This window comes from Lutjanus erythropterus, chromosome 22 (assembly GCF_056507025.1).
Source record: "Lutjanus erythropterus isolate fLutEry1 chromosome 22, fLutEry1.hap2, whole genome shotgun sequence".
In the NCBI taxonomy this organism is placed as follows: domain Eukaryota; kingdom Metazoa; phylum Chordata; class Actinopteri; order Lutjaniformes; family Lutjanidae; genus Lutjanus; species Lutjanus erythropterus.
The window spans coordinates 15,969,254-15,985,249 of NC_139338.1; the positions used below are offsets into that span (position 1 = coordinate 15,969,254).

At 38.0% G+C, this 15,996-nt stretch overlaps 1 protein-coding gene across 3 annotated transcripts in view; it reads left to right on the plus strand.

The window, feature by feature from the left end:
* Positions 1 to 1,845: 1,845 nt before the first annotated feature.
* The window catches only part of LOC146306765 (actin nucleation-promoting factor WASL-like), a 28,414-nt gene continuing 14,263 nt past the window's right edge, over positions 1,846 to 15,996 (plus strand). The window contains exons 1-5 of one of the 3 annotated variants that reach the window (XM_084710849.1): positions 1,849 to 2,440; positions 12,535 to 12,669; positions 12,914 to 13,000; positions 14,054 to 14,150; positions 15,959 to 15,982. In XM_084710849.1, the coding sequence (XP_084566975.1) occupies positions 2,336 to 2,440; positions 12,535 to 12,669; positions 12,914 to 13,000; positions 14,054 to 14,150; positions 15,959 to 15,982 (448 nt within the window). In that variant the 5' untranslated portion in view covers positions 1,849 to 2,335. Of the gene's footprint in view, positions 2,441 to 12,534; positions 12,670 to 12,913; positions 13,001 to 14,053; positions 14,151 to 15,958; positions 15,983 to 15,996 lie in introns of all 3 variants that reach the window. The other 2 variants (XM_084710851.1, XM_084710852.1) reach the window with 2 other exon arrangements.

The following is a 15,996-nucleotide window of genomic DNA, read 5'->3' on the forward strand; positions in this document are numbered from 1 at the left end:
CTGAAGACATACATTTAAATTTATTGGTAACATCTGTGATACAAGAATACTTATTTGTAGAATTTAAAAGCAATTTATATTTTTTTTAACCTAACTGTGCAGAAATGATAAATGACGATGTCTGGACTGTGTTTTCATCATAAAAATCTGTATTTGATTAATGTGCACTGTCATTCACAACAGGTGTTACTTGTGACATTTGAGGCCGTCGTGTCTGTGAGCTCCGCAGGAACTCTCTCTTCCTCCATTCTGACCTGGCAAGAGAAGATTAATGGCCTGAGTTTCTGACATGTTCACATATACCCACATGATCACATGCACATATGGTCATGGTTTTTACATTATTTGGTACATGATAACATCTACAATCATATAAATGTATGCAATGATTAGATACAGACTAACAAAAGTGACATTTGAATATGAGTTCTGTATGTTTGTTTACATACGGAGCCAATTATGAATAATGTCAGAGTCAAACAGCTTGTAATTTGGGTCATGAAGATTATGGAGGAGCTCATTTCAAGTCGAGCTCCACATGAATCTATGCAAATCATAATCCCTTTTTTCATCAGCCACATAAGAAAAATGATAAGAAATGTGACTTTATGCAGTCTGTTACTGGTATGTATACATTATATAGTTTATTTATTAACAGATTCCTTGCACATGATATGCAATTAGTAAATACATGTGATTTTGATTCTGATTGCAAACATTTCATGACACATTTAACAAATAAAAGGACAGCCCTGCTTTTATAGCTTTAGTCTTGATTTATATGTATGACTGTGCATTTTAAAAAGCAGCTGCTCAAATCCAGGCAACAGCAGAATTACTTCTGTAAGTGTTTTCTTTGAATCACTTCTCAGACATTGCAGTCCTTCAAACTACCCCCGTTTATGAGCCTGACTGAGCATGTTGCAGAGAATTATAAACACCCGTAGGCACATTATTAAAATACGTATGAGCTTTGTATGCAGGCTCTGTCCAAAGCTACTGGTAGTAGCCTCTAAAATACTGTCTGTTTAATTGTTCAGTGCTGTTTATTATATGTCTGGTGTGAAAACGCTGTGGTTTGTAATATTTTGACATGTGCCTTACAGCAGCAGTAATATGGATTTTTCATTTTTTTTGTTCTCAGTCAACTGACAAGGATTCTGGAGAAACACGCTGATATGTACACTTTGAAGCATATGTCTTACCCCTAAGGCTATGTATAGTAACTGGAGCAGTCTTAATTCTATTTCACTTATTTATAGCCTATTTATAGTTTATAACAGTGAAAGGGAGAGACCTGTGCATCGTCACAGAAGCAGTTCAGTTCAGGGGGGAAAATCATTCATGTCCCACAGATATATTAATCATGTATGAAATTATATATATATATATATATGTATATATATGTATATATATATATATGTGTATGTATATACACACATTTTTGTTTTTTGTTTTTTTTTGTACTCTATAACACTGACATCGGCTTGGCCCCAAATGTCCATTATTGTCCAGCACTAATTTTTGCATGCCTATATCATAGGGCCCAGATAATGAGCCTATGAACCATGACCTGATCTCACGTTATCATCATTAGAGGGAAATTATAATTTCTATGCTTCTTTTATGAACTTCTTAAAGTGTTCGTTTAAAGAAACTTATCTTTTACTTTAATCCTCAGTTCAATAATTCCTCTCACAAGAAGCAGTATGTGCCATTATCTTGGCAACTTGCACCTTATTTCTTATCTCCTCCCATTCTGCACTCGCACACATTCCTGTCATAAAAGCCACGGGCGGACAGGACAAAACCATCTCCATGGAGAACGTGCTGAGAAATCTTGATTTTATTAAGCAGGATTTTCTCACCTAGCTTCTACCAGAATAGAGTCGTATATTAGATTTCATTATATGTAAACGTTTCATAGTTTATCGTCCTGGAATTTTACTTTAGTGAGTATGTGGGACACAACTGGGAAAGGTGTGCACCCCATTCCCAGATAATGGACTCGTCCGAACACTGCCATGTTGGATGGAACTGGCTCCGGGCTCTCTGGCGGCCGGACTTCCCAGGAAAGTTTTTACCGTTTTCCGTCTTCGCTCAGTCGTTGCAGTTTTGACCTTATTTTAAAGAGGAGCGGGACATTGCATTCCTAAACGGCTTACAGTTTGTGACACCCGAGTCTTGTGGACAAACCCCGGGATAAACCGACCCGGTGTGACTGAGTGAGGGGGTCGGAGGAAAGGCCACGGATGACCGAGGGATTGTTTATGTATCTTTTTGGATCTCATAACGAGTTACAGTCGGTGCATACTTTATAAATTGACTACCAATAATGAGTGGACACCCGCCGCAGCGGCGGCAAACAAACGTCGGGTCGATACTACTGACACCGCAGGAAAATGAATGCCTTTTCAACCACCTTGGCAGGAAATGCATCGTAAGTTTTTTCCATCAAATTGTTGTATGATATGTTAGCAAGCTAAGAAAAAAAGCTAATTGAGCTAACTTGCACCGTGTTTCCTGCCCTGAGACGGCAGTCAAGACTAGCTTTGAGGTGTAACTGTGTGTTTGTGGCCTACATTTGAGTGTTAACGTGTTTCTTTTCTTTGGGAAACATTTGGGACTTCTAACTGAAGAGGTTAGTTTGTTTTGACAGTAGGGGCGACAGGGGAGGAGGGCTGAGAGCGACCCTACCGTGTCCCGTTTGGGCAAGTTTGACTCCAGCCGTAAAGGCCTTCAACTTTAAGCTTGACACACCTGAAATCTCCCAGGAAAGCCCTAAATTCCGCTGTCACCTAAACCTAGCATTGTCAGAGCTGAGTTGGTTAACAGTCAGGGGTTTCGGAGCTGCTAAAGCCATCAGCGGAAAGCAGGGCAAAGCAATGATTTTGCACTGGCATTACATAACATAGCCGAACCTGGGTTGTTTTCGGGAAGTGTGTCCACCGAGAAGACTTGGCTGAGGACTGACTAGCTAAAATACTTGCCAGTCCCAAAATCTGACGGGGAGAAATCAGTGGGAGTAGCCTCCTGCTGTACCAGTGTGACTGCAGTCAGGATCAGTAGTGCAATGTCACGACTCAATATTGTGAGATAGTCTGATATTACGTAACACGTTTAGCATTCAGCTGACTCATATTTATGTGTCCTCCTTGTGCACTGTGTCTGTAGCTCTTAGCCCCATACCCAACAGACTGTAGACACATTAAGACATTTGCAGCTGCATCAACACCGTTACACAACATAGCCTATTATCATATTTCTCCTATACGTTTCCCTTTTACCCCTCTTCATGATCTTGCAGGACAGATTTTCACCCCTGTTAGCCATTCCCACTGGCTACTGGAGCATGAGTCGATTAATAGATCAAGTCAATCAAAGAAAATTTGCCTTGTTGCCAACTATTTTGATAATTTATAGGGGCATATGATAAATATCAGGGCTGATTAAATTATCACGCCTACATCAGTCTATATTGGAAAATATCAGCTATAATAAGATCTATATTTGACAGATTATGTCAAAGTATATATTTTGAATTCTTAGGCAAAATGCTCTATAAAAGTCAAAGTATATTTGTGAAGTTGTCTGATATACTTTACTAGAAAAACTAAATGAGCATTTGAAGAGTCAGAGCTGTGCTTTATTTTTGTTGTAATAGTGATTTGATTCAGTCAGAGTTATAGAATAGTAAATCATCCACCTTAGCTTACTACATATCAACCTTTTTTACCCCCAGGTGTGCATAAACCACAGGTTATATGACCTTCTCTTTTTTAAAAAAGCGAAATTCGTAATTATCTTATCAGTATTGGCCATAACAAGCAGGTAATAACTGGTTATTGCCTGAAAATCCTAATTACCTAACCATAATAACTGATAAATCATATTCAGAATTTCTGTCATTTTTCAAGCAAAAATGTCAAACATTTGCTATTTTTCTTTGGAATTTATGACAGTAAATAAAGAGTCCTTAGACTGTTGTTGGGGGGGAAGAAGCAACTTGAAGACATTGCTTTGGGCTCTAGGAAATTGTGATGAGCTTTTTTTTCACATTTTATAGATAAAACAATTAATCAATTCATTGTGAAAATAACTGGCAGATTAATCAATAATAAAATAATCATTAGTTGCAGCCCAAATTTATTTATTATCATTTATTTGTTTAAATTCTGAGTAATCCACATTGAGGGAGAACCCCATCAAAAAAGTTTAGTGGTAGTAATAAAGGAAGAATACATGGCTAAAAAGATGGAACATTAACAATGTGAAAAAGTGCATGAATAAATAAACCAGAAGACAATAATTTTAAGTTTGTTTTTTAAGCAAAAATCAAAGTATATGGTGGACAGTAACAGAAAGTGGATTTTCCTGACTGTGTTCATTTATTTAAGGAAATCAGTGTAAGAGAATGTATAAGAAATATTCTCTTCAACATAAGAAAGTGTATTACATCTCTCACATTTTTCTTGTCTGCTTAATAACAAAAGTTTCTCCATCCTTTATATGAATATAAATCAACCATTTAAACAATTTCCGCAGCAATATTAAAAGAGCATCAGACCAAAGAACATTTTCCTTCCAGAGTGGCTTTTATTCTTATTGTGGCTCACCACAGTCAAATAATATTGCTAGCATTTAAGCTAGTGGTTAGATTATGGGTATCTTATCAAATTGAACAGGGTGTTGGACTGAAAAGAAGACAGAATATATACTTGATTTAGCTAATAATCCACAGGCAGATGCATACTGTGATGGCCATTGTCATAAGTGGTTGCCTTCGCAGTGTTTTTAAGATTATCTTGTGGCCAGCAAACAACGATTGTGATCCTGAAAGCTGTGGTCCATAAATGTGGCATCACCACCACCTTGAAGGCATTAATACACTTCCCCTGACCATGATTGCTAAGTAGAAACAAGGTCTGAAAGTAATCAGAAAATGCTGAAAAATCACTGTTTTCTTGGGCTGCAAATAACTATTATCTTCATAGTTGATTAATTGGTTAATTTGTTTGCTCTCTAAAATGTCAGAAAATTGTGAAAAATGTTGATCAGTACCTTACAAAAGCCAGCTGATGTTCTTAAATGTCTTGCTCTGCTAATAATCAGGGTTGAAAATTTTTCAAAATATGAACATCACCCAGCCACTGACAAAAAAATGTTGACATTCACCTGCCACTCAGTAGCAGATCATGATTTTGTGTCTTAAATCTACCAGCCACTTTCATATTTTACCAGCTTTTGGCTTGTGGCTAGTGCTAATTTCCAACCCTGCTCACAAGCCATATTAATAACAAGAAGAAGCTGGAATCAGAATTTAAACTTAGGTGACATTGCTTTCAATGATGGTTGTTGACAAATCCGCCTGGTTCCTTAACAAGGTGTGTGTGTCACAGCTGAGCAGATCCTTTAAATTTCCTCTTAGCAACACGGTTTTCCTACCTGATTTTGACAATCATATTGTTACACTAAACTGACCTTACTTGCTTAGTAGAAACTTTGTCACCCCATTTCCTGTCCCATGGCACTTGACATGTCAGGCCCATACGTGGTCACATGGTGATAGGATGTCCTGCCTCCTCCTTAACAAGAACACACAGGTTTCTGAGGTGTGTCCTCCTCAACCTACAGTATGTGACCTGTTAAAAAAATCAAGTGACGACATTCCTCTGGCATTCTCGCAATTGTGTCACTCAGCATGTGACAGGAACAAGGAATTGGGAACATTCCTTGCAGTCCTATGTTCTTGTGTGTCTATACACGTCTTTGCATTCAGAGAGAGTTTTAGAGAGACAGACTGCATGTGTGTGTGAGAGACTGGAAGAGACAGACATTGTGTGTCTCCCTGACCAATCTAATTAGAATGCCCACCAGTGATTTAGTGGCTGACTGGGTGATTGAGTGTTATGTAATGTACTTATTATGCAGAAAATGTAAGAATCACAGAGTCACCTTTACTTTGTCTCTTTCTTCTCTTAAAGATGCACAGCCTGTACTCAGCTCCTGATTTAGACTTGATTTATTCGAGCTGTAAAAGCCTTGTTTGTATAGTAGCTAATTCTCTGAAAGTAGCAGAGCTCTCCTTGCCTGTTTGTCTCAGCTTGTAGACTTGGCACTGTGGAGGAAAGTTTTATGTCCAACAGAGACTCAAAGGGCAACTTCTATTGCACAGCAGTGCCTCTGGAGTTGCCTTTAGTATTGTTGCTCTAACATGGAAATAAAATTCTTTTTTTCTTTGAATCTTGCCTGGACAGAGCCAAAAAAGATTCTACAACCCTATCAGGAGGCAAATTTCAGATTGGCAAATTAATTACCAACTATTTTGATAATCAGTTAATTGTTTGAGTAATTTCTGAAGAAAAAATAAGAAAGAATACTCTGATTTAATCTCCTGAAATCTGCATATTTTCTGCTATTTGCTGCTATTTTTGGCCTGTCACAGCTATAACCGTCTATATCAGTATCTGCATAGCCTATGTGTTGTCTGATATGCACATATATGAAAACTTCTTTTAACAGAATGTAACATAGATTGATTTTATTTTTTAGCTTTATAGGCAGTGTTTTATGTATATTTGATCTCTTGTCTTAATTAAAGTTTAATATATTCATTTATTTTGTTCTACTATCAATTATTTATTTAATTATTTTTAAAAAATGGTGAAAGTTAACTGTTTTAGTACCTTGATCATTCTGGACTAACTATTAACTGTTTAGGGATCATTGCAACAGTGTGTGTTTATGTATAATATACTGTATATTTTGTATATTATATTCTGTATAAAGAATATTAGACAATATAACGACATTGGAATTTTTTACTCTTTAATATTAATATTTTGATTATGTAGTCCTAATAAATCCATAACTTCATATTTTAGGAATTGCATGCAAGTATTTCAGCCTTTCTTCTCTGAATACTGCAGCCACACATGTGCATAAAGACAGAGACACATACAGGTACATACACAGTGGTCTTACTGATTGGTTTTACTCATTGGTATTCCTTCTGCTGTTTTCACCATCAGCAACACTGTCTGACTGGGCAAAAGGTGGAAGGGGTCCAATTCACACTGTGTCTGTGTGTGTGAGTGATTGTGAGTGTGTGAACGCGCACAGACTGCCTGATCAGCAGTCCTATCCTACAGGAAGTCCCGTGGTCGGCCTCCTCTGGTGATTTGTGCTGGAGAAGTGGAACATGACTCCTCTTTTCCTCCCCTTTACCCCCTTGTCTAATTTTCTCTCCTTCCCCTCTCTTTTTTTTCAGTCTCACCTTCTCCCTTTTCATGTCCTCTGCTCCTGTCCCCCATTTTCTGTCATTCATATTTCCTGTTTCCCTTCAACCCATCTTCAAGCTTGTTTGCATCTCTTCCGTCAGTTCTTTTCTCTTACTGTACATCATTTCTCTTCTGTCTTACATTTACACACTGCTTCCTCACTCTTATTTTCCACACTGCATTTCTGCTTCAACCACTTGTCCTGTCTTCTCTTTCTTCCCAATCCTTTCCATCTCCTTGTCACTTTTCACTCTTCCGCTCTGGCAGATCTTGTGAAGAGGTATAATGGTGTCTAATTTCTGCCAAAGTGGAACAGATTGTCCAAATGGCTGATGGATGACGTCCAAGTTAGAACTATAGTTTGCTTCTGCAGAAAGCAAGAACGACACAAGTGAACAGTTTCTGCAAACAGAACCTCAATGTCCACACTCTTTTTAATCTAATCAGAATAAAAATTCTTAAAGGCAGATTCTAAAACATTTCACATGAAAGTTAGACAACAGCCCTCCTCATTTTATAAATGTTTTGTTCACAATTAGGCCTGATTATTGTCTTGCTTTCCAAAATGTCAAGTGTGAACATACATGAAATTTCTATCTGTGTTTCTCACATCTAACTTTAAATGTTTTCTAGAGTTGTCCCAATACCATTTTTGGGGCTTCAGTGAGAATTATCTGTGAATATTTTAAATCATTTACTTAAATAATTTGCTTTCATTGTAATTATGAGTGGCTAAAAATGCCTGAACCAAACAAGAAAGAAAAAGAAACTCAAATACTGATTTGGGTATTGATTATCATGACAACAGTAGAAGCTTTGAAGCATTTAGGTCATCCCTTAGTGTTTTCATTATTTAATAAATGATTACAACTTTATGGCTTGGGACTTACCAGCCACTCCTTAGGCAAAGAGGTTAATGATTCACTTTCAGGAACTGAAGTAGTCTTTTTACATTCAAACATGGAGGGGTTTTTTTCTTCAACATTTGGTAAATTTATTTCTGTGTTCCTTTGTTCATCTCAAAAACATGGCTCATGTGATATTTCCCTGTTTCTGTATCAAAGCAACCTGTCTGTGTCTCTACCTGACTTTTTTATTGCGATCACGTCTGATTCTCGTGCCTTCAAATCTTGTGAAGGTGGAAGTACTTTAGTTTATAGCCTACCTCATGCCATTACTTTCAGGGGAATTGAAATTATGCCATCTGCACATCACTGAATTGCACTATTCATACACATGGAAACATGAAATCACAGAATCTTAGTCCTCAAATTTCTTAATTTTGAACTAGAGTTGACTTTGTGCTGTTCATGTAAACTAGAGTTCCTTAAGTGTTTCATTAAGTCACGGAGGTCTTAAAATTGATAAAATCTGAAAGAACAGACTGTGGTACTTTCTACCCTCCTTATTCTGTGAGTGAAAAAGAAAGATGGTGTGGTCTGTGTGCTTGACAAGTGAAACACTTCATCCTTGTGGCAGAAAGATAGAAAATGCTTTAAAGCAAGAAGTGCATAAAACAGAGAATTTATTCGTGTGTGTATGTAAGAGTGAGCAAGTGTTTTTGTCGGGTTCTGATGACGCCATAGACAGAGCTCCACTTCCTGCAGCCCGTGGCCCCGTCAGGAACGATCAGTGCTCCATGGGCAGATGAGACCCCAGGGCCTCAGACCACTGGACGCCATTACAGTGGCTGTTACAGAGAAGCAAAATTCATGTTATTCTTTTGATCTTTTTTATTTATGATCCCAGTCCAAACAGTCAAGAGCTGTAATTCTGCCAAGAGGCTGAATGTTTGTATAAATATGAGTAAAAATATCTTGCACATGCAGTGCTAAAGGACAAATTGTCTCTCTGACAACGTCGTTTTAAAGTCTGGTAATGCTGAAGTTGGATACAGAGTAGTGAGATAAATAAAACAGTCAAAGCACTTCTTAGATTACCAGATCAGGTCAAACAAATCAACCAAATATTAAGAATTTATAAATTAGTTGTAACACTGGACTTTACGGTTGAAATCAATATCATAATATTGATGCCCACAGCTGAAGATGTGGGAGAGCAGCTCACTGACAAGCTGATTTGTTCTGCAGCATCGTTCATACTGCGAGATTATACTCTGATTCACAAACCATCGCTGTGACGTAACAGTTCCTCTACATTCTGTCATCTCACGTTAGCTGTGTTGTGTGCAGTTTAATGTTAGTTATATAGTGTGGTGTGGCTGCATTAGTCACTGTGACCAACCATTCGGCTGTTCTCTTAAAGCCCAGAGGGCATTTAGCAAAACCCAACTTCCCACAAGAAGAGCTGTGTTGCAGTGAGTCCTTCCTTTGCATCCAGTCTGCAGCAGTGGCTGCACATCTTAAAAATATAGACACTTTAATTCCACTTAGTCCTAAAAGACCACAGAAAAAGTAATATTGCAGCTTTGAAACTAACCTTAAATAAGAATGTGTCTGAAATAGCTGTCCACAGACACCAACAAGATAAATGTGTTGTCTTTGTCTTTACTCCTTTACTGTTTCATGATCCACAATAAGGCTGAGCAATATGGCTTATAAGTGACATATTTATATTTTTAGACTATTCCACAATTAACAATATCAACCATGATATACACATTTTCTAAAAGTGGTCTAGTCTCATATGATTATCAATATAATATTGATATATCCGCCTTAATCCTTAATGCTAAATGTGCTTCATTTAACACCCTGTTGTGTACGCAAGTGAACTGTATTGCAGTGCCTTTTTATTGTAGTGGTTTTTCATTCAATCCGCTGACTGTTTTCATAATTAATCATTTAGTCTATAAAATGTGAAAAAAGGGGAAAATCCTCATCAGGTTCCCACAACCCAAAGTGGTGTCTTCAAATTGTTTCTTTTGTCCAACCAAACAGTCCAAAACCCAAACCCAATTTACTATAATAAAAGAAAAAGAAAAGCAGCATATTCTTATATTTAAGAAGTTTGAGCCTGCAAATGTTTTATCTTTTTCTTTGAAAAATTACTGAAACAAAGTGATAATCAAAATAGTTGGCAACTGATTATATTTCAATAGATTAATCGAGGAATTGTTGTAGCTCTTGTTTGGGAAGTCAGTTCTTAGGAATCAGACACAAACAAAGTGCCCTTTCAACTGCAGGAAGTTTTCCAGGAACATTTCGTAGCTTCTTACGATTTTTACTTGTGTTTTGACCGCAAGAAAGCAGAAGTTTCAGTTTTTGTTCCTGGATCATCATTCAGGAAGTACCTACTCTTGAAGTCCAGGAACAGTCAGGGTGAAGATTATTGTGCTGCAGTTGGCTTACTGGTCAGACACAAGCCTTGAGACTGCTACAAGTTGTGTGCGGTTTTCATTCCCACAGCAAACACTGGTTGTTGCTAGTATCAATATTAGGACTAGGGACTGTACTGTTATTGATGTTTAAACTGGAACTGTGCTGTTGCTGACATCTCGACCAGTGTAAAAACAAGCAAGGTGAAACAAAAACCAGAAAAATAACCAGAAAACCTACAATATTTCATTTCTGCTTCTGCATATCTGCTTTATTTAAACATCACATTCATTCAACACTAAATTACAAAGAACATCAGAGGGGCTCTGCGTGTTGTCTTGAAGTGTGCAATAATTCCAGCAACTATTGAGATGAAAAAGCCCCCAAAATCCCTAGGCATTTCCCTTGTTGGTGCTTCTGCTTTCATCTGCGTGATAATGACTGTGAACGTGGACCCCCTCAGTGTGAGAAAATCCCTGCAGCCACCTGTAAAACCTGCAGGAGTCTGATCTGGTCTTATGATCATGGATGTGTCTGCATGTGTGTGCGCTACAGGTGTGCTTCTCAGTGTGAAGTGTATATGCATATCATTACACAGCTTAGTCTCAGACACATTTAACAGGTTAAACTGTTTTTAAAATGAGTTTAAAGAAATATCTAATGACACAGAACCCCCCCACCCCTCTTTTACCCTGCTGCTTCACCAACAAGAATACAGTTACACAAAGATATTACTGAAAATGTTAAGTTTGAAGCAGAGTCTCAATCTTCACGCATTTTAAAAATAAAGAGTGATACTGCAGTAGTAACCTGGGTAAAAAGTGCCAGTTTATGTAACTTTAATGACTTGGGTTGTGGTTCAGTAATGGTACATAGCATGGATGCTGCATGAGAGAGATGCCTCCTCTGCTTATTTTTTTTATCATGTGTACTCATTAAGCATTGGGTGTGTGTGGGCTCCGTCTTAATATAGCGCAGATCCTTCAGGGATCTTGGATTTCATGAGATGCTCAAATGCCTGCAGTGTTCTTAATACGTAACAACAGTTAACCCAGCTTGCATCCATACTTTGGTCGGCTACGTATCCTTTGTGCTCACTTTCCTGCCACCAGTGTCAAACAAGATAATCTGTCTCTGAAAATAAGATTTGGTACAATTGTCTTCCGACAGTGATACAAGATAGAGACAAAATTAGTTTTGTCCTGTCTCACTTACTGCCACTGCTTTCATTCAACTTAGTGTCTCTTCTCATATTTGTCAGCAATTGATGGATTCTTTTCTGACAGCTGCAGGGCAGAGTGACTTGACCACCATGGAGTTGCTGCCATCTTGTCACTCAGTCTGGGTTTATGTCATTAAACACACACATAATGAAAAAGACAGACTGACTGAACTCAGGCAGCTTGGTTTGAGAACATGTGTGAACAGCTGTATTTAGATCATTTCACCGCTTTTCTCTGAGATTCAGGTCAGGTCAGGGCAACTCAAGGATGTAACCATTTCTTGTTCTGAAACTATTTTTTATTGCTCTGTGTCAACATCTTATCATTTTGATCTACCCTCATTGTATATCTCACAGTGCCAACTGCTGGAGAGCACATTGCATGTTCCTACAACGATCATTTATTGTCACAGGAATGTTGTTAGATTCCTGATGAGTCCTGTTTCTGCAAGATTTTCTGCAAGTTGTCTGCAGTTGAGAAAAAGAATTTGCCAACTGTTTTGACAATCAATTAATTGTTTCAGGCACTTTCAAGCAAGAATGTCAAACATTTCCAGCTTCTTAAATGTAAGGATTTGCTGCTTTTCATTGTCATTTATGATAATAAATGAAGAGTCTTTAGGCTTTGGACTGTTGGTTGGAGAAAACCCCTGTGAAAAACCCTGTGAAATACATTGACATGGCTACGAAAAAAACACACCACTGATGTATTATCCCTGAAGGACTCTCTCTTTCTGTTTCTCTCTCTGTCCAGACGTTGTCTTCAGCAGTGGTCCAGGTGTTCACATCAGACAGGAACTCCAGCTGGAGCAAGAGATGCTGCGGGGTGGCTTGTCTGGTCAAAGACAACCCCCAACGATCCTACTTTATCAGAGTCTTTGACATCAGGGTGAGTCAATCCAAAGCAGAAAGCATCATTGCGGTTCAGGAGTGTAGCAGCCACCAGATGATGGTGCTCACCACAATTAATATCCAGTGGTGGTGTACCACCGTTTGATAGTGGTGACAACCTTATATTTTTATGGTGAAATCTGCGATGTGTGTTCATTTATAGCATTAACCTGTCTGTTGTACTAACTGATACATAGATCATATCCTTCATCATTCAGTCTGCTGTTTGTGTTTTGCCTCAGGACGGTAAGATGATGTTTGAACAGGAGCTGTACAACAACTTCACCATCTACCTCCCCAGACCGTACTTCATCACATTTGTTGGAGATGTGAGTTTCCCTCTCTACGACTTTTCATATTTCTCATGTTATTTATGATTGCTTATTACCTTTGAGTCATTGAATAAGGAAACTCTTGTCCTCAAAGAAACCAAATACTGAAGGTGAAACAGGTACCCTGTAGCTTTACAGATATTTCCTCAAAGACTTAAATATCCCAGTGGTGCAAAAAATGTTCTGTCAGTTAAGTAAATTTGAACTTGTTTCGCAAGCTGTCGCTCTTGTTCAACCAGAGAGCTCCTCTATGCTATATTGCAAACACTAGAAACCTGCACTGATAGCAGGTACATATTTTGATTTCAGGAATCTATAAATGGAAAACAAAAGCAATTTTTTAACAAAAGTTAGTCTGGCAAAATGTTTGAGATTGGTGTTATTTTGTTTCATAACCTGTCCTCTTAAAATTAATTGCCTGAAAATGCCCTGAGACAAAAAAAATTGAACCTGGTTTAAGACAATTTTCAGATTCCTGTTCTTGAACTTTATGTTAATTAGCACATTTAATGAGATACAACATTATTTGCATATTTAAATAATTTCAGAGTTAATGTAGGTTAAGTCTTGCCTTAAACAGATTTGAATTCAGAACCAATTCATGATGCCCAATACTACTTAACAAAACAGGCATACTTAAGTTTTAGTTTGCTACAGAGTTTATATTCTTCTTCAGAAATTGAATCCAGAAATTCTGTTGGAAGCAAATGTGAGCCAACCATCCATGTTTGTATTTTCATCATGTAAAACGACATTGTTTGAAAAGGTCCTAGCTGTGCGTCACATCCAAAGCACTTGATGTGACAAGACGTCTTTATTTGTGGAGCAAACATCTTAGCTGGTGGGTACAGTGGCTCAGACTCCAGCAGACCATGAGGTATGTGGGAGTGCTGATGGTGGTGATAAGGCGGGGACTGTTCCCTGCGTACACATCATGGAAACAGATTTGGAAATTTAATCTTGGAAATTAGGGAGTTAGTTAGGTAGTTAGGTAGCACTTTGGAGATGTACTTGTATCGGATTTTTACACATTTCTTTTTGTGTTTGCAGACATGTCAAGTGGGTCTGAACTTTGCCAGCGAGGAGGAGGCCAAGCGTTTCCGGGGTCACGTGACAGAGCTGATGGGGAGAAGACAGAGGAAAACTGGTACCAACTTACTGATGCCGCCAACTGACCTACGACCCCACCTACTGACCTAACTCGCTGAAAAAATGACACGTTTAGCAAAGTTTGATCTTGTGTTCAAAATAATTTAGCTTTTTTTTTTTTTTTTAGCTAATTTCAAATCAAACCATTTTACTACATGACTCAGAAAATAATGAATACAGCAAGAAGCAGTCATTCTGTCTTTACTTTGGTTTGTGTGTATTTAAAAGGCTTGAATTGATCTGACTTGGCTTGACCTTTGTGTACACAAGATCAAATTATGTCCAAACTTGTCATTTTCTACAGTGCTTAGCCACACAGAACTGGGCAAAAAGGTCTTAATTTCAATACATGAACCAAAAAAATTCTGAGGCACTAGGCTGATGCATTCATGTACTGAAAATGGTCAAGATTTTTTTTTTGCCTGGGTCTGTTTATACTATCTGATCTTCTTCCAATCTACTACAGTCTCGCCCTTGAATAACACACGCCATCATTTTCAAACTTACAGTCTGCAAACCTGTCAAGATATAACAGAAAGATTTAACATGTCTGCTTTGCAAGGACAGGTTTTTATAATAATCCAATCTGTCTGTTTACTATTTAAGGTTAGCTTTACAAAACTCTTCCAATTTTGGTGCTGCAAGAAACCCTTTCTGGTAGCTGTTGCCTGTTTGTGACGTGGTCAGAGAAACTGAGGACTCTTTCAAATTTTCATTAGATAAACTTCAAGCAAAAACTTCATAGATGCATCACAGTAATAAGTGGCAGCAGTGGTTTGAACAAATATGCTGTCTGGCCCAAGGGGGGCACTGCAGTTTCAGGTTAAAATGAGCAAAAGAAATGACCAGCTTTGAGAAGAGACACTTTATCCCTCATGGACACAATATGTTCAGCGTTGTCAAGAATTGAAAATGGTGATTTATATGAGGGGACCTTCATTGCCATTTAAACCTTTAAAATGTTTTTTTTTTATTATTATTATTAATTAAAGTAATACTTAAATACATGATTCAAGTAGTTTATTGCGATTTTCGTCCAGCACCAACACTTAGACTTTTGGTCAGTGAAACTGGAAAACAGTTTTACAAAATGCTGTTGTCCATTATAACCTCCATCTTATCTCTCTTATCTAAGGAAATGAGCCGTGAATGTTTGGGTTCATCCGAACAAAATATTAAAAACACATTGTTTATGCAAAGCCGTACAGACACATTCTTAAACTTATTGTCGACACTTGGTACTTAGCTTTTTTTCATCACTTGCTTGATTAAGACCATCCGTCTTCCTGCTTCTCTCTTCTATGGGTCATTTCCTGACCCTTCAGATGGATCCTCCTTTCATCTTTCCCCCTTCAGCCCTCTGCAGTGGGTGCTAATCTTATCCTTACGGCTTCTTCTGTTTGACCTTCAGCCGGTCGGAAAACTCAAGCCATCAGTACTTGGATGTGTGTGCGTGTGTCAGTAAATGTCATTAAAGTATTAGTGTTTATTTTCTTTGTACTTGTAGTACTTCATGAGATGGAGAAACTTTATGCATATAATTAGCTGTTGTTTGTGTGTGTGTGTACAAGAGTGTCTGATTTACGTCCCCCAAACACGCTAACAAAATACTTGCTTGGCAATTATTCCCAAATAACTTTTCCATTCTGTGCAGCCTCATGCACAATCCCGCCGAGCCCTACTCTTACAAACCAATAACCTCTCTTGTCTTTGTACATCTTTGCACTGACATATTCGCTTCTCACTAACGCAGCCCAACTACTCAGCCCAGGATTGTAATGGTTTCATTTGTCTGTGTGTTCACAGAGAAGAGACGCGACCCTCCAAATGGTATGTTTCCCACT